General features: G+C 36.6%; 2 protein-coding genes across 3 annotated transcripts in view; one reads left to right on the plus strand and one right to left on the minus strand.

Annotated features, from left to right (window-relative positions):
* The window catches only part of LOC310715102 (craniofacial development protein 2-like), a 367511-nt gene extending 367256 nt beyond the window's left edge, over positions 1–255 (minus strand). Inside the window, exon 1 of the mRNA XM_083521316.1 lies at positions 245–255. The gene's annotated coding sequence lies outside the window, so the exon portion shown is untranslated. The remainder of the gene's footprint in view (positions 1–244) is intronic.
* The window catches only part of tex264a (testis expressed 264, ER-phagy receptor a), an 80293-nt gene that overhangs the window by 56785 nt on the left and 4518 nt on the right, over positions 1–18990 (plus strand). For both annotated transcript variants that reach the window (XM_083521470.1, XM_083521469.1), the window contains one exon: positions 9705–9876. In XM_083521470.1, coding sequence (XP_083377596.1) covers positions 9705–9876 — 172 coding nt within the window. The remainder of the gene's footprint in view (positions 1–9704; positions 9877–18990) is intronic.

Raw genomic sequence — 18990 nt, forward strand, 5'->3', positions numbered from 1 at the left:
CTGCTTGGTGCAGATGTCGATTAAAATATCCTATATAAATAAAGTTTATTAAATTGGCCGGTGTATCATGTCATGTTTAGTAGAGGCACTAGAATAATTGTAGAAGTTTTATTTAGGCTTTTAGCGTTGGAAGATTTGCAGATGGTGAAAGAAAGAGATGCCACTTTTAAGATGTTTTTAATATGTCGGCTGATTCGTTTGTTTATCTCTACTCCCAAATCTGTTTTAGCAACAATACACTCACACTATCAGGTCTAAGTGAAAGGTAATACACAGCAAACTCTGAGATAGTAATTACCAGCTTTTTACACCGCTGGAGTTGGGTTTGGTAGCAGTCTGCACACTTCCTTTCTTTTATTTTTCACACTTTCTTTCACTCTCTCTTGTTTTTTAAAGATCCAAAAGTTTGACATTTCATTATGGGAACAACAAATAATTTTTATATTTACTGGAGCTGCACTATGAGATTTTTTAATTGAAATCGGGTTAAGTAGCTGGGGCACTTGACTTTCTTTAAATTCTGACAGCAATCACAAAATGTATTCGAGGAGAAGAACTCCTGTTTCTGTGATTGTTTCAGGTTTAAGTCTCAAAGGAAAAGAAAAGAAAAATCTAATTTAGCCTAAATGTGTTAAACAGTAGAGCATAGTGTGTATGTTTTTGAATCATTTTGTGTGGGAAATATACAGAGGTAGGCAACTGCAAGAAATGAGTAGAATATAAAAATATCAGTGAATATTTTTTATTAAGAGAATAATGGATGATTAAAAAAAGAATAATTATATATATATATATTATTAATAAATAAAATAATTATAATTATAAATTATTATTATTATTATCTATTTTAACACACTTATATTCCCTCATACTATTTTCATTTATTCCTACTCATATGAAATCCTCATATCAAAACCATTTGGGAGAAAAACCTCATACTATATAATATTTCATGACTGAAGTGTAGTGTACAATGTCACCTTAATGAACAATTGACACAAAAGGACAGCGATCTTGACATTTTATTATTATTAAAATTAAAAGCAAAGCGGACTGTGCTTTGACTGTGGAATGTGGAAAATGCAAACAATTATATGAAGATATTGTTTCTGAACATGCTCTATTTTCAGCTATACTGAAGTGTGTTTCCAATCTTCTTCATTTGCAACTATTTGGTCCAAGCAAACTATTGTAGCTACGTAACACACTTCATTTAAAATCTAATGCTATAAAGAACACGTCTAGTAGCAGATTTATAGCCACTGAACAAACTAATTCAATGCATAAACACATTTAAAGGTATTCCCTAGTTAAAGGCAAATATCAAAAACATTATACTAATACTGTGCAGACCCACTGCTTTCAAAATTCTTCATAGCATGCATTTCACAAGAAATTGGTAACATGCCTTTGAGACTTTGGTCCATGTTGAAATGATTGCATCACAGAATTCCTGCAGCTTTTTGAGATGCACTATCCCGCTGTGAATTTTCCATTGTACTATATTTCAAAGGTGTTTTTCTGGATTCAAACCAAAGTAACCAGAAAGGCCACCAAAGAACACTGAACCTATTGTCATGTTCAGGAAAGGAGGAGGAGACTAGTTTTGCTTTGTGACAGTGTGCATTTTCAGGCTGGAAGTTAGCCATTCGACGATGGTAAATTGTGGCTATGATCGGATGCACATGATCAGCAGAAACACTCACATAGTCATTCATAGTCAAGCGATAATTGATTAGTTTGAACAGACCTAAAACGTGGCATGAAAACATTCCCCACATCATTACACCACCTCCACCAGCCTACATTGTTAAAAAAAGGAAGGTTGGATCCATGGATTCATGCTGTTGGTGCTAAACTCTGACCCTGTTATATGTGAGTCTTAGCAAAAGTTTGGATTCATCAGACCCGCTACGTTTTTTTTCTCTACTTCTGTATAACTCTGGTGAGCCGGGCTCCATTGTAGCCTCAGTTTTGTTTTCTTGGCTGACAGAAGTGAAATCCGGATGTGGTCTTCAGCTGTTGTAGCCTATCCATCTCAAGGTTCAACATGTTATGTATCCTGAGATGCTTTTCTGCGTAACACAATTGTACAGAGTGTTTATCTGAGTTATTTCAGCTTTTTTGAAAGCTCCAACCATTCAGGCTGAACTTCTGAAAAGGCCATTGATGTGCTAACATGCAAGCTAGCTAGATAATCCTACACTTACACTATAATATTGTATAATATACATTTTTGACAGTCCTTCATTTGCTAGCTAGAAGCATCTCAACTAATTAACATGCTACCTAATAGAATTCTTTACTTCAGACTAGCAATATCGATGATAACATGAACACATTTTTATTTTTTAAGTGTGTTAGTGCTTGCTGTTTTTCCCTGTATCTTTTCTCGTCGCTTTCTTTTTTTCTTTTTGCTAAGCAGCATGGGTGCGTATGTTTGAAGGGAAGGGCCGATAAATAAAGTCTGGGAGATTGTGGAAGCTGTTTTTCCTCTTTTATCTTTAGCTATTTATTTTCCATTAGGCCTATAATTAATTATAGCTAAGGCATAAAACTTGCAGTAACTTTAATACCTCTGCCCTGACCACAATTCCAGTTGTCCAATAGCGATAGTAAACAGTGCTGATGAGAGTGCAGGATGTCATGCTGGCTGCTCGGTAATGTGAAGAGCGCAGCGAGCTTCTCCTGCCTGCTCTCCACCCCGTGGCTCTGTTTCATTACAGCCTGATTGCACTCTCAATGCTGCCTAAGTGGAGTCATGCTCTTTGGCTTAGCTAACGTATGGCCTGCAGCCATGACAGAAGGATGAGGCTCTTCTAATGAGAGGGACAATGAGGAAAATTAAGAATTCTCTCGGCGTAATTAAAATCGCTCATGCCAGAAGCACAGGTCCAATTACACAGACATGGTTAATCAAGCATATCTTTGTTTATTTCCTTTTTCTGAGCAATAATCATTCATTTGAATTGCAACCACTGCATGTATGGGTAACAATTAACACATACATTTTCAAGATAAGGATCAGGTCAACTGCAAGTTTTTTTTATTTATCTGCAAAGTTTACTGAAGTTTATTCTTGTGGATTTAAAAAAAAAGGAATGAAAGCAACAACGATGTGATTCTATAATCAGTTTTAATGCCGGCCATGCAGAGTGTCCCCGACTGGGAGTCTAGAGGAGCGTCATTCGACTTGATGTGGTAGTAAAAAGTGAAAAGCTTTCCTTTTCCTCCTGTCAATCAGAATAATTTGCGGCATTCACAGCATCGGTGAGTTTATATACCGCATATTGAGTAGTCTGTGTATAGGCCAATTATTTAGGATTAAGCATAGTTGTAAATTAAAAGACTCTTTTAAATTGGACAAGCATCAATACACTTAGCGGATCAGGGATAGATATAGCATCTAGATTTAAATGATAAAATCTTTAAGATTAAGGTTACGTCAGGAGTGCGCATAACTTTAGTTTTAAACTTTGTCAAATACAGCGACACTAATTATTTGGACCACAGTAACGTATACCCAAGGGTTCCACGTAACAAATGCTCACAGAAAGGTAGTGTGAGAAATGACGAACATGAGATTCGTTTTTTTGTTTTTTTTGCAAATGCATACTAAATGCAGTGGATATTATTGTATTAATAACTTACATTTTATAACATTTTCCACTGTTTTTCACGTTATTATTTTAAGTACAAAGGTTAAAGGCTTTGACCTTTAATTGTACTTCTGCCTTTTATAGTCAAATTTATCCATGTGAAAAGATGTCATGGTTGCACCAATGGGTGTAGAACTACAAAATGGGTGTAGAACTACAATATATATCAGCCCCAGTATGCCACGTTTCAGTTATCTCTCACGCCTATGTTGAAATTGTTGTTTGTAGTCTGAATATGTTTTTGTCTTACATTGTCCACTGTTCATGTTTATTGTTCTTGGTTTAAATTTTTGTTGTTATTTTTATATATATATATAACTTGCACATTATACGACAATACATGACAAAATTCCACAAAATGATTTGTAAAACTAAAGCAAGTAACATCAACCTTTACAATATTCTCATACCTGCCTTTAATTTATTGTTTTATGTATTGTTTTTTGATCTTTGGAAAAAGTTTTCCTGGGGATTTGAAATGAAGGCAAATTGTGTGTTTTAATGCAAATCCTTTGGGAAATAAAAAGCAAAAGCATGAATGGTTCTTTAAAAAGCTTAACAACTGTTTTGAACTATTTTTTATAGTTTTAATAGAAACTTTCCAGCTTTTCTTGAAAAGTCCATCTTGAAATGGTGCTTGTTAGTGTACATGCAACCAAATAAAATTCTTCTTTTCTCTCAGCCATCGTGGAATAAAACAGCTTTTAAATCTACATAAATATAATTGATCTTGTGCAGTTTGTTACAGATGCGGTTCACAAGCTCTGACAAAATCAAAGGATGTGCAAATACCAGCGTTAGTGTACGCCTGCTAGGTGACCCCGGTGTCACCAACTCGGAATCCGATTGTTAAAAGCAACAGTTTCATTGTCATGTATTTGAAGCTACAGGTGGCCGCAGTTCTGATTTTGAATGCCTCAAGGCAGATTTCTTTGACCTTGGCAACACATGATTGCTGAAATGTGATCAAATTTAAAATAAACATAACATAAAAATACACTACTGGAAGCAGAGCAACTAAGAGAAAAGCTATGAAATGAAGAGAATAGACCAGGGGTGAGCAATAATTTTTCCAAAAGGGCTATTTAAGAAATTAGAATGGTTTTAAAGGACCAGAATATATATAATATATTTAATATATACTTATTGCTTATAATATTCTTAAGTAAGTTCCAATATATATGATATCCCACTATAAAAAACAGTAAATTAAACAATGAGAAAATGTGGAAAATATAATTTATATATATATATATATATATATACAGTGAGGAAAATAAGTATTTGAACACCCTGCTATTTTGCAAGTTCTCCCACTTAGAAATCATGGAGGGGTCTGAAATTGTCATCGTGGGTGCATGTCCACTGTGAGAGACATAATCTAAAAAAAAAAATCCAGAAATCACAATATATGATTTTTAAAATATTTATTTGTATGATACAGCTGCAAATAAGTATTTGAACACCTGTCTATCAGCTAGAATTCTGACCCTCAAAGACCTGTTAGTCTGCTTTTAAAATGTCCACCTCCACTACATTTATTATCCTAAATTAGATGCACCTGTTTGAGGTCGTTAGCTGCATAAAGACACCTGTCCACCCCATACAATCAGTAAGAATCCAACTACTAAGATGGCCAAGACCAAAGAGCTGTCCAAAGACACTAGAGACAAAATTGTACACCTCCACAAGGCTGGAAAGGGCTACGGGGAAATTGCCAAGCATCTTGGTGAAAAAAGGTCCACTGTTGGATCAATCATTAGAAAATGGAAGAAGCTAAACATGACTGTCAATCTCCCTCGGACTGGGGCTCCATGCAAGATCTCACCTCGTGGGGTCTCAATGATCCTAAGGAAGGGGAGAAATCAGCCCAGAACTACACGGGAGGAGCTGGTCAATGACCTGAAAAGAGCTGGGACCACCGTTTCCAAGGTTACTGTTGGTAATACACTAAGACGTCATGGTTTGAAATCATGCATGGCACGGAAGGTTCCCCTGCTTAAACCAGCACATGTCCAGGTACGTCTTAAGTTTGCCAATGACCATTTGGATGATCCAGAGGAGTCATGGAAGAAAGTCATGTGGTCAGATGAGACCAAAATAGAACTTTTGGGTCATAATTCCACTAAACGTGTTTGGAGGAAGAAGAATGATGAGTACCATCCCAAGAACACCATCCCTTCTGTGAAGCATGGGGGTGGTAGCATCATGCTTTGGGGGTGTTTTTCTGCACATGGGACAGGGTGACTGCACTGTATTAAGGAGAAGATGACCGGGGCCATGTATTGCGAGATTTTGGGGAACAACCTCCTTCCCTCAGTTAGAGCATTAAAGATGGGTCGAGGCTGGGTCTTCCAAAATGACAATGACCCGAAGCACACAGCCAGGATAACCAGGGAGTGGCTCTGTAAGAAGCATATCAAGGTTCTGGGGTGGCCTAGCCAGTCTCCAGACCTAAACCCAATAGAGAATCTTTGGAGGAAGCTCAAACTCCGTGTTTCTCAGGGACAGGCCAGAAACCTGACTGATCTAGAGAAGATCTGTGTGGAGGAGTGGGCCAAAATCCCTCCTGCAGTGTGTGCAAACCTGGTGAAAAACTACAGGAAATGTTTGACCTCTGTAATTGCAAACAAAGGCTACTGTACCAAATAGTAACATTGACTTTCTCAGGTGTTCAAATACTTATTTGCAGCTGTATCATACAAATAAATAATTAAAAATCATACATTGTGATTTCTGGAATTATTTTTTTTAGATTATGTCTCTCACAGTCGAAATGAACCTACGATGACAATTTCAGACCCCTCCATGATTTCTAAGTGGGAGAACTTGCAAAATAGCAGGGTGTTCAAATACTTATTTTCCTCACTGTATATATATATATATATATATATATATATATATATATATATATAAAATAATCTCAAAAACAGTTTAAAAAAAATTTCAACTTTTGCCAAAAAACTAGCATTAAAACTTAACGTGAAATTGCAGAATCACCTCACATGGATAAAGAACAGTAAACCAAATATGTCACACAGTCAATCAAACAGTACATCAAACATGTGCAGTGGTCAGAATTATTGCACTAATAAAGGAACATTTATAAAAAAAAAAAAACAATAAGAAATGTGCCTTTTTTATTACCTTTTTAAAATAGCATCCTAACTTTATTAACTAGTTTTCACATTAAACATCACATACATTTATGCAAAAAAAAAAAAGAAATAACTGCACCCAGTGTTTTTTTGTTGGTTTACCTCGGTTCTTTTAGTGTGCAGTGAGAGAAATCCTGTTTTGGGCTTGAACAAGTGCACTGAAATCAGGTTGAATACAGTATCTGAGGTGGATGTGCGAAAGACATCACACAAATGATCATCACTGAGAGAGGATGTGGGTCTGGGTCTGGGTCCGGATATCTCTACATTCTGCCTCAATTTTTCTTTTTGTAACGTTAGTTGACATATTTAAGGGGTTAGAAGCTAATTTCTTGGAGGCTGTCCAACACGATCGCTGACTTGCATAAGCGCACTGATGACGTTAATAAAGGAAAACAATAGTGGCCATTAAAATAAAAGGCATGTAATTGTATTTTGTATCACAAATTAATAGGCGTCACTGTTACATCTTTACCACAAACTCACATAAAATGCCCAGGTCTGAAATAGACTATTGGCAATAATTGAAGACACATTCATGCTAAAAAAAAATATAATAAAACGCATTTAACCAATGTTTATGTGCTACAACCAGACACAAGTTTGCACTAGAGTATCTTTTAGTAAAATACTCATGTTAATTCTAATTGCATTACCATTCCGTGTGAATAGATGTCTATTTTTTAGAATTATATTGAAGGTCTTTAGGTTAATTAATCTTGAGATGCTGAGATATTGCTTGCGGTGCTTCAGTGATGCGTTAGTAATCTGACGCAAATGGAGACAAGGAGGTTGTATGTTGTGCGGCTTGAAATAAGATCATTAGAAATGTGATCATTCCAGCCCTCATTTAATTCTTAGTCATTTTATTTACACTTATTTACAGCAGGATTTTCATATGAGATCTATGAATTCTAAAGTATGTTTTCCTTCCTACTGAATACTAAACAAATGTGTGCCTTAGAAAAAAAACGGCGCTGTCTGTTCAACTGCAAGGTACACGATATTAAAATTGGGATCTAAAGGCAGTTTCACAACCTGGAACCAAGCTGATAGGTTGCTGGTTCTCCGTGTTATTGCATAGGAACTCAACATGGATCTTTAATCCTATGTGAAACACATTAATATAAAGGATGTGCAGGAAGACGTGATTAACTTGGATTAACCTGTATGAATGCAAATCCAAAGATTTCATCGATGCGAGTATAAATAATGCTGCCACAATTGTGTGCAGAAAGTCCTGATTAACTCGGATTAAGCTGAGGAATGCTAATTTCAAGCTTTTCATCACATTTTCATTAGAATCTAGATCAATATGATCTCTATTCATGTCACTGTATAAGCCTGAAAGCATCAAGACAGAAACGGAGCGATGTTTACTATTCTCCTCCCTTTCTCGTTCTCTCCTCGCTCTCAGGCTGATGTTTTTTTGACACCTTTTCCTGTTGAGGTGTGAGCGTGCAATATATTGTCTTTGTCTACTCCTCTGCACTTTTTCCCACCCCCCACTCATTATCTCTCCTGCTTGGAGAAGATGCACTCTCATTTACATGCAGGCCCCCAGGGGCCGCACACTTTACCTGTAGCAGGCGGCTCATGCTGCTCAGTACATAGCTCTTTCACACAAGATTAGATTAAAAGCCATCAATCAGCTATAAACGGGTGCGAGATGTGGAGATGGAGAGCTATGTATAACACCCTGCAAGAAAAGTGTTCCTTCTCTGTTTTCTTTTTTCCTCCCCCCCTGCACTGTTTACTGACCATCTCTCCATCTTCTAATACATGACTCTTTTCTTCATCTGAACTCTCATCTTCTGGAGCTGCCTTTTTTTCCTTTCTTTTTTCTTTTTTATTCCTCCACCATCCTTTCATTGCACACATGATTTTATCCGACTCTGACAATGTGTCAGTCAGTTGAGTCCTTTTTTTTTCTCCCTTTTATAACCTATTTCCTGACTGATAGTCATGTAACTGAAGTTGTATCACCCCCAGATTTTCCAGCCTGTTCATCCATTTTCACAGCGACTCCGATGATGTATGGAGGATTTGTCCTCTTTGTGGATCTGAACATGCCTCTAATTCATAATCAGCAATTGGGGAAACATTTTAGGATTATTTGAATTGTTATTCAGACAAATGTGAATAAATATAACACATGCAGTAACATTCCTTTACATGTGTGACTTTTATTATAAATTGGTATTACAAATAGAATTATAGCTCACAGGTTTAAAAGTGACATTTTCAGAACATCATGTCCTGACATGAGTATTTGGATGTAATAGTCATGAGATCTTCAGAAAGTCTCACACTTATGCCTATTAAAAACGTTTGGCTTGTGCAGAATTGCTTTCTCAGAATCGTGCTATTGTGCTTATTTGTGGTCTTGTTAAAGCAGCCTAATTGGTGTAAAGTTTGTGGAGTTGGTGGAAAAAGTTGTAGAGCTGTAATAAGGTCAGTAGATTAGATCAGTAAACTGTGGGGGAATATTAATGAACTCAAACACAGGGCTCTCAACAAAATTAAGTGCTAGTAGCCTGATGTGGAATGTATTCTGTAGACTCTATAGTATTATTTTGGTTTTGGTTTTTTTTAAGTACACAATGCTGTATGATACTTATAATGCTGGTGTATTTTTATTACATTATAGGTGAAGGTCAATTTATTTTATTATATTGAATTGGCCTATAGCTTTTCCATTTTGGACTGCCTGTTGCCCAGATATTATGTTATACTCCAGTGTTGTCACGTTCCATATATAATGTATTTCACTACGCTATTTGGATCTACTGTCTACTTCTATGATAGCTTGAATGACAATAAAGCTCGTTCCTCTCTACAATGGTGATCTGATTTTTGTTTTCTCTTCTGGTTTTGTCTCCTCCAGGATAGAGGCCTGTCTGCATACCCATACATTGAGATCTGCAAAGGGGATCTAATCCATTATATGTGCCCACTAGAGAACCAAGAGAGCTTTTTTGTGCCCGAACTTCTCGAAAAGCAAACAGAGGCAGGAGAGAAAACGGAGACTGACAAAGAGGCTGATGAGACACACACAGGTATGACACTGTAAAGCCACAGGACCAACGTCTCAGTGCCAAATTTTGATGTTGTTTAGAAAGACATGTATGTCGTTTAGGTACGACCGGATATGACATAATGATATCATTGTGACGAAGCAAAGAGACACATATGCAAGTAAGCATGTAAACTTGTACAGTACAGACACGTATTAGAAGTGAATTGATAGTGAAAGCCCATAACAGGACTCGATTTTAATGCGTCCAGTCTTGCTTGCTGTTTCCTTTTCAGATCGTATTTCTGTAAGTCTGTTGCCCAGTGCTATTGCACCTCTCAAGGTCTTTATTTTTTTAAACTGTTTTAAATCTGTCAGTGGTTCAGTAAAAAGCAGTGGCTTTTCATACTCCAGGGCAGGTCTAAAGCTGGCGGTCGGGTCAGGTCACACTTCTGTGTGTCAGTGTGTATACATATGCTTGTGCATGCCTGCGTTTCAAAATTAAACTAATTTCTTTTTAAACCATATACACTATTACCCTACGCAGTTAAATATATTTTGCTGGGTTACATAATGTAGGTAATACTGTCTGTGACAAGTAAACAACCATGAACTTGTGCAGTTTTTAGTATTTATAGACAGGGATATGGTGTCTTTGTTTACATCAGTTAATTAAAGCAATCATGCAAAAAAAAGTGTGAAAGTGATGGAAACTGCGGACTTCGCATACACAGACAAAGCTTTTTGCTCGGCGCAATCTCATCACTTTATCATTCCATAACAACTGTGCTGTGTGGGTGTGGGTGTGGGTGTTTGCGTGTGTATTTTTTAATTAGATGCTTATCAATCACTGACGCATAGCTGGAACTGACAAGAGCAGGTTGTGAATCAAGCTCCTTCATTTAGGACATTGCCGAGCACTTCAGCTCTCGTTCATCTTTGTGAAAATTTCATCTGTAAAAACTTTCAACGTTGGATCTGCCCATTAACGCTTTAACAACACCAATAACAAACAACAACAACAATAATAATAATAATACATCTTTTATATAGTGACTTTTAAACTGTGTTTTCAAGGTGCTTTACATAACAAAAACAATCACGTATAAAAACAAACCATGAATAATTTCTATACATTATCAACAACATTGTTACAAAATATTTATATTCTGCAGTCAGGTTTGCTTAAAAGGTTTAAAAAAGATTTAAAGACACCTAATGGCTATTAGGGGTCTAACGGTACACAAAATTCATGGTTCGGTAGGTACTTTGGTTTTTAAATCATAGTTCAGTTCAATTTCAGTACAAGAAATGCAAAAGGTAAAATTGCTTGTCGTCTTTTTACATTCTTTTGAATGCTTTCAAAGGGTCGCCACAGCGGATCCATACTACTCTATCCTCTACAGCTGCCTCTTTCAAATTAACTACCCTCATGTCTTCCCTTACCACATCTAAAAATTTACTCCTCCTTGGCCTTCCTCTTTTCCTCCTTCCTGGTGGCTCCATCCTCAGCATTCTCCTACCGATATACCCCATGTCCCTCCTCTGCACATGTCCAAACCATCTCAATCTCGCCTCCCTCACCTTGTATCTAACATGCCCTACATGAGCTTTTCCTCTAATAAACTCATTTCTCATTTCAAACTCATCCTTGTCACTCCCAATGAAAATCTCAACATTGCAGGTCTCACCACAGTCCTCTAAACTTTCCCTTTCACTCTTGCAGATACCCTTCTATCACAAATCACTCCTGCCACTTTTCTCCACCCTTTCCACCCGGCCTGCACTCTTTTCTTCACTTCTCTAACACACTCTCCATTACTTTGCACTGTTGACCCCAGGTACCTGAACTCCTCCACCTTCTCCACCTCTTCTCTCTGCAACCGCACCACACCACTGGCCTCCCTCTCATTCACACACATGTACTCTGACTTACTCCTACTGACTTTCATTCCCCTTCTCTCAAGCACATACCTCCAACTCTCCAGGCTCTTCTCCACCTGCTCCCTACTCTCACCACAAATCACAATATCATCCGCAAACATCATAGTCCATGGAGACTCCTGTCTGACCTCGTCCGTCAACCTGTCCATCACCACTGAAAACAGGAAAGGGTTTAGAGCCGATCCTTGATCCTTAAAGCTTCAACCCTGAACCACTCTGTTGTTCCTACTGCACACTTCACTGCTGTCACACTGTCCTCATACATATCCTGCACCACCCTCACATACGTCTCTGACAGACCTGACTTCCTCATACAATATCACAACTCCACTCTCAGCACCCTGTCGTATGCTTTCTCTAAATCCAAAAACACACAATGCAACTCCTTCTGACCTTCTCTATACTTCTCCATCATCATTTTTAAAGCAAATAATGCATCTGTGGTGCTCTTCCTTGGCATGAAACCATACTGTTGCTCACAGATGGTCACCTCTTCTCTCAGCCTGGCTTCCACTACTCTTTCCCATAACATGGTGTGACTGATCAGCTTAATTCCTCTGTAGTTACTGCAGGTCTGTACATCTCCCTATTCTTAAAAATCAGTACCAGCACACACCTTCTCCATTCCTCAGGCATCCTCTGATCTTCCAGAATCCTGTTAAACAACCTGATTAAAAACTCCACTGCCATCTCTCGTAAACATACCCATGCTTCTACTGGTATGTCATCTGGTCCAACCCACTTTCCACTCTTCATCCTCTTAATCGCTGCTCTCACTTCCTCCTTACTAGTCCTATCCACTTCCTGCTTCACATCATCCAAAATTTACTCTAATTTTCTTCATTCATCATCTGCTCAAAATACTCCCTCCACCTTCTCAACACATTCTCCTCACTAGTCAACACATTTCCATCTCCATCCTCTATTGCTCTGACTTGCAGCCGAGCTCGGTCCCAATTGGTAGAAATCCTTTCCTCCTTCCTTAGTGTCCAACTTCTCATACAGCTTCTCATATGCCTTTTTCTTGGCTTTCGCCACATCCCTCTTCACCTGCTTCAGCATCTTCTTGATCCCAATTCTGTTTTGCCAACATCTTTCCCCTTATGCTCTCCTGCGCTTCCTCATTCCACCACCATGTCTCTTTGTCTTTTTTTCTCTTTCCAAATGTCACACCAAGTTCCTTTCTAACTGTCTCCATTATCACTTCTGCAGTAGTTGCCCAATCCTCCAGCACCTCTTCACCACCACCGAGCCCCTGTCTGAACTTTTCCCTAAACCCCACCCTACAGTCTTCCTCCTTCAGTTTCCACCATCTTATTCTTCATTTAGTCTTTACTTTCCTCCACTTTCACCTCCAAAACCATCATACAGACCACCACCCGATTCTGTCTAGCTACACTGTCCCCTGCCAACACCTTACAGTCTCCAATCTCCTTCTGGTTGCATCTCCTACATAGAACATAGTCCACCTGTGTGCATCTTCCTCCTTATACGTCACCCTATGATCTTCCTTCCTTTTAAAATAAGTGTTCCCCACTGCCATTTCCATCCTTTTAGCAAAATCTACCACCATCTGCCCTTCCACATTCCTCTCCTTAAAGCCATACCTACCCATCACCTCCTCATCACCTCTGTTCCCTTCACTTACATGACCATTAAAGTCTGCCCTAATCACTAATCTTTCTTTCCTAGGTACACCATCTACCATGTCATCTAACTCACTCCAGAATTTTTCTTTTTCCTCCATCTCACAACCCACTTGTCAAGCATAAGCGCTGATGACATTTATCATCAACTTCCAGCTTCACGTTCATCAGAAAATCATCATCTACCTTTCTCCTCTCCATCATATTAGCTACCTCTCTCCCTTTACCAGTCATAGTACCAACATTTAAAGTGCCAACCCTAATCCTCATTTCCTACACTTCTTCTTTCCCTGCCGCCTTTGTAGATGTCTTCCTCCTCTCCTTCCCCTCCTTCGGGCAACAGCAGTCCAATTTCCACCAGTACCCTGTTGGCTAACGATACCTGTGGTGGTCGTTGGTAACTCGGGCCTCGACCAATCCGTTATGAAATTCTTATTTGTGATCCTCATATTTGATTTGGCACATGTTTTACGCTGGATGCCCTTCCTAACGCAACCCTTCCAATTTATCCGGGATTGGAACTGGCACTAAGAGTGCAGTGGCTTTTTTTAGTAACGCAATTTTAACATTGTTATTAACATTTGTGAACATTAACAGTTTACATTTTTTAAACAACTTTAAATAAAGTGCCTGCTTAATAATTTTCTATAAAAAAGAATACATAGAATTAATCTAATTAATGCAGTAAACTTTTTTTTACTCTATTGATTAGGGCTGCAAATAAGCGGATGATTATTTTTCTATTAATCAGATACAAAAATTATAATTTTTTTAATTTAGATATTATAAAGCTTAGTGGCTGCTTGTTGAGGAGTGCATGGGGGATTTCTCCTTTGAACAAATTCACTCATGCTGGGTTGTTTCTTTCTGTAAAAAAAACAAAAAAACAACAGCATTTGAGTATGCAAGGTGAAGCAATTTGTGTAAATAAACATTTTTATTGTTTTTAATGATAATTGCTAATGGCAAGTTGACAAACATGCTTAAAAAATCAATATAAAATATAATACAACGTTGTTTAAAAAATCTTAGTTAAAAAAAATACACATTTTGTTCAGTTGTGAAAATATAAGCATCTGGAATATAATTAATTTTGTTTTGTATAATAATTAAATATATGCACATATAAATAAATAAAATGTACAAATATTGATAAGCATTTAATCGTGATAAAGCTGCATTAAATCACATTTGAAAACAGAAGTTAACTGTTGTAGTAGACAAATGCAATAAAAAGAGAATGGAACAGAAAAACACAGCAAGCAAACAGATTTGATTAAAAAAACTAATAAAAAAATTTATTGGTGTACAAATGCTTAATCATTCACTGAAAACCACAACAGTGACTAAAAATATAATTGTTTACTGCTGCTGGTATTTGGTGCTTTTAGATTGAATTAATTAGATTGAAATATATTTAGGGTTAATTGAATCCATCACTATGTGGCGAGCGAGTCCTGACAGAACAGATCCAGTGCGACTGTCCTGTAGTTAACAAACAGTTTACACAATAGCATTCCATTAAACTACACCATTTTCACATGATGAGGATTATACAGTTTTTGCTCACCGTGCTGATGTTTCACCTTCATTTGTTTTCTTTTTATCTGCTTGTGCATCACTGTAGTACTTTCATGCCACACAAGTTCTGCTTTGCATAACTTCCAGGTTGGAGTCCTCTTTGTTGCGTTTAATCCAAAATGCTCACATGCTTGGATGACAAAGAAACGCACACTTTTTCTGCTGACGGTTGATCCTGTACTCATCGCCATTTCAAGTGACTGTGTTATCTTACCATAAAGCTACACTGGTAACATGAACAGCTCAACTAATCGATAACTAACTGATCATTATCGATTATTATTTTTATCGATTAGTTATTGCAGCCCTAATATTAAATTTAGTAATAAATTAAATTGCCACAATTTGATAAAAAAAAAAATATATATAAATAAACATTTTTACATTTGTTAGACCCCATTTGGGTAATACAGATGTGTATGTAAGTGTGTGTGTGTGTGTGTGTGTGTGTGTGTGTGTGTGTGTATTACATTTAATATTGAATGTTCCTAAGATATGATTTTAGTAATTAGTAGTATTTAGTAAAAGTAGTATTTTAGCATACTTTTGCAATTGTATTTATCCCTTCCATCCTTCATTTATTCACTCCTTTTGATATGGGGAATTGTCAGGATTTTGTTCTTTTTTTTTTAGAGAAATTCTTGAAATGAAACATAAAATGATAAAGAATCCAAAGTGCTAGTGTTAGCCACTAGCCACTTCCTGGTTAGTGGCTAACACAAGCGCTATGGATTCTTATAAATCTTATTTCTGGTACAGAGTGAAAAGCCACAGTGATGCTCCTCAAACACTAGTTTCTTTTTTTTACTTAGCATTGTTGTGTATGTTTTCAGGTTCAATAATAATAATAATAATAATAGTAATAATTAAATGCACTTAAAGTGCGAGACAGAGAATAAACAAAATTGCAGCTCGCCACTTAATACGTTTCCGAGGTAACTCCAAATGTAACTATGTATTAACCTTAAAAGGATTGCATTGTACCAAACCAAAAGCCCTTACATGATGGTGGATTGATAAATAAACATCCTTCCTGTTTGGTAACAATATTCACATTCTGAATGTTGTGCATGATGTGTGTCTGACTTATGTCAAACTCCAAGCTAGTTTTTCACTAATAGTAAAGGAACGATCGCAAATATTTGCAAAAAAAAAAAAAAAAGGGGAAACAGCTCTGAATGAACAGTGGCAACAGCCTCCTTTGTGTCATTATTTTTTGGACATATTCATCACTTTCAACACACAGAGCTGAGGTGACTGGAGGCATCGTTAGCATTCAACTATGCCATAAACATTTTAGAGTTGAGTATCTGTTTTGGTGCCAGTGACAGATGATAATGAGATCCTTACTTCTACAGTATAGAAGTCACAGTTGTTTTGTCAGTAAAGTCTAATTGCATCGTTATGTAACATAGTCAGTGCATAATACTTACATTTATTTTAATGCCATTGTGTGCATATTGATTCCATTCCATTTAAACTTGTACATATTAAATATAAACACCTAATTACCTTAAATAATAAAAGCATTGCATATTTCCTTTTATAATATCTGTTTGTTTTGAAGGTGTAATTATACAGCTATTACATTACATCACATAATCGCATAATTAGGCAGGATTTTTAATCTTGGTCATCAGAAGATTGCATTGTATTATGTACAACATTCCTAACAGATTTCTCCTGTAATGTTTGATGAGATTAATGAATACTAAACAAGCAGTTTGGGACTCCTGATCACATAACCTGCCTTGTCCTCTCTTAAATATTTTCATCCTCAGCAGGTTTATATCAGGTTGATGAGTTTCAGTGAGGTTTATGTGAGGAGACTGGAATGGGACAATCTGCTTCATTCTCTGGACCATAAACCATTTGGATGTATGTTTGGGATCATTGTCCTATTGGAAGAACCAGTCATGACATAGTTGTAGCATAAGCAGCCATAGAGACCAAGAAACCATGTATTCTTACAATATTCTTACAGATTTGGAGGGATAACAATCCCTTATTGACAGAAACCCACTACACTACACTAATAGTTAGGATTATACACTTTGGTTTGTATACCCATTGTTCTTTTTTACTACAGACTTACTTTTCTGTCGTCCAAAACTTCTTTAACCAGTTTTGTCTGGTTCCAGTCAAAGTTTTAAAAAGTAAAGTCCTCAAGTTTATTTCTATATTTCTATATAAACTCATAAAAAAAAAAAAATGTAATGTAAAAATAAGTTAATGAACCACATTTCTTTTTTCATATTCATTTTTAGCCTTCTTTACAATGGATATCAGTTATTTAGAGTTTATTTAAAGCATGTGTTCACTGTGTCAGGTTGTGCAAAAAAAATGCAATGCTCATTGTACTCATTATGCTGACCTCTCTGTTTTCTTCATTTAATTCTCCGTCCCTCTTTCCTGATTTTCCATGCCTTTAAAATTAATTCTTTTGTTTGAACTGATGAGAAATACTGACCTGGTTTTAACAATCCCATCGGACCCAGCATCAAACTGAAATTCAGATAAATTGTTAGTCAAGAGACTTTCCCACACAGTTGGTGAAGAGTCTTGTGTAAATATTTCAGTCAGGTTTCTTGCATGAAAGAAGCCTCAGGGATCATGGAGTTTATTTGTCTGAAATATCAGTAAATGTAAAACTTATATTCTGTGATAAGATTCTGTTACTACACTCTTTCATGTTTCCTTTAATTCAGATCATTTAATTACATGACAAAAAGATTACTTTAAACTATTATAACATAGTAGCAAGTCCTTTTCTAGTTGTACTGTAATGTTCTGTTGTACTGAGCACTGATCTCTAAAAGTACATTATATGAACAAATATCTATAGACACCTGGCTCCATGTTTTTTTTTTAAAGGATTTTCACTAGATTTATAATTGGGCTGTGTGGGTTTGCTTAATCAGCCACAAATAAGACACTCATTATAAACTGGCTGGTCGAGTACATCCATGTCACCCTTAGGAATCCAGTTATGTGCCTTATTTTGTCATCTTAGTGACAAACCTGACAACATCTTGGACCCTGATACAGTATGTATGTTGGTCAGGTGCCCACATACTTTTGGCCAGCTTGGTCACTGTGTACTCAGACTTCTTTCACGTCTAATTCTGTGACATGATATCATATATAATATACATACATATAAATAGAGATTTCCTGTCAGTTCCTGCCAAATCTGGCATTCTTGGCACCTCGCTGACTTTGTAACTGTCATTTTGGTTAAATCAAATGTTTTTATGCCCCTATTGTTGCTATTTTATATTGCAAACCCATAAGTAGACACAGACCACATACACATCATTTCATTAGGATAACCATGCATACTCGACAGTAATTGTTAATTAAGTGATTGTTATTGTCTTCTAAATAAATCATAATAACTGGCTTTAAGTATGTTAAATTTAAGTTATTATGGTTAGTTCAGAGAAAAATTCTAAAGTCTTTTTGTATGTATTTTCTTGAGTTAAAAATCAATTGTAGGCTTAATGGTTTTTCAGAAGCTCTGTACAGGATTTAGCACTTGTAGGAAAGTTTTTCAAGCAGAGATGTAATTTCAAGAAATCCTAATTCATTTTTAAATAATTTCAGTGTTACAAAATTTCATATCTTGATAAAATAGCTTGCAAAATGAATGGGGAAAAAAGATTACTGTGCAGTTAATGAATTGAGAGCGGAGCCGAACGAAACGAGCGGTAAGATTTACACCTGTAGCTGATAAGACTAATCAGTGTGCTGCGTTCCAGTCCAGCTCCGCCCTCCACTTGCGAACCACTGCCTTAACTACATTTTATTTAGGAATGTGTAAACTCACCACATTATCCAGTTAACGGGATGGCAATTTCAGCTTGAATGCATAGAAAACTGTATTTTTTTTTTATTACTTTCTTTGGTGCAGATTCACAGAAATGATAGATGGTGCATAACACATATTCTTTGCAAAAATAAAATAAAAAATACACAAGAAAAAC

This window comes from Silurus aristotelis (assembly GCF_946808225.1).
Source record: "Silurus aristotelis genome assembly, chromosome: 2".
NCBI classification, from domain to species: Eukaryota; Metazoa; Chordata; class Actinopteri; order Siluriformes; family Siluridae; genus Silurus; species Silurus aristotelis.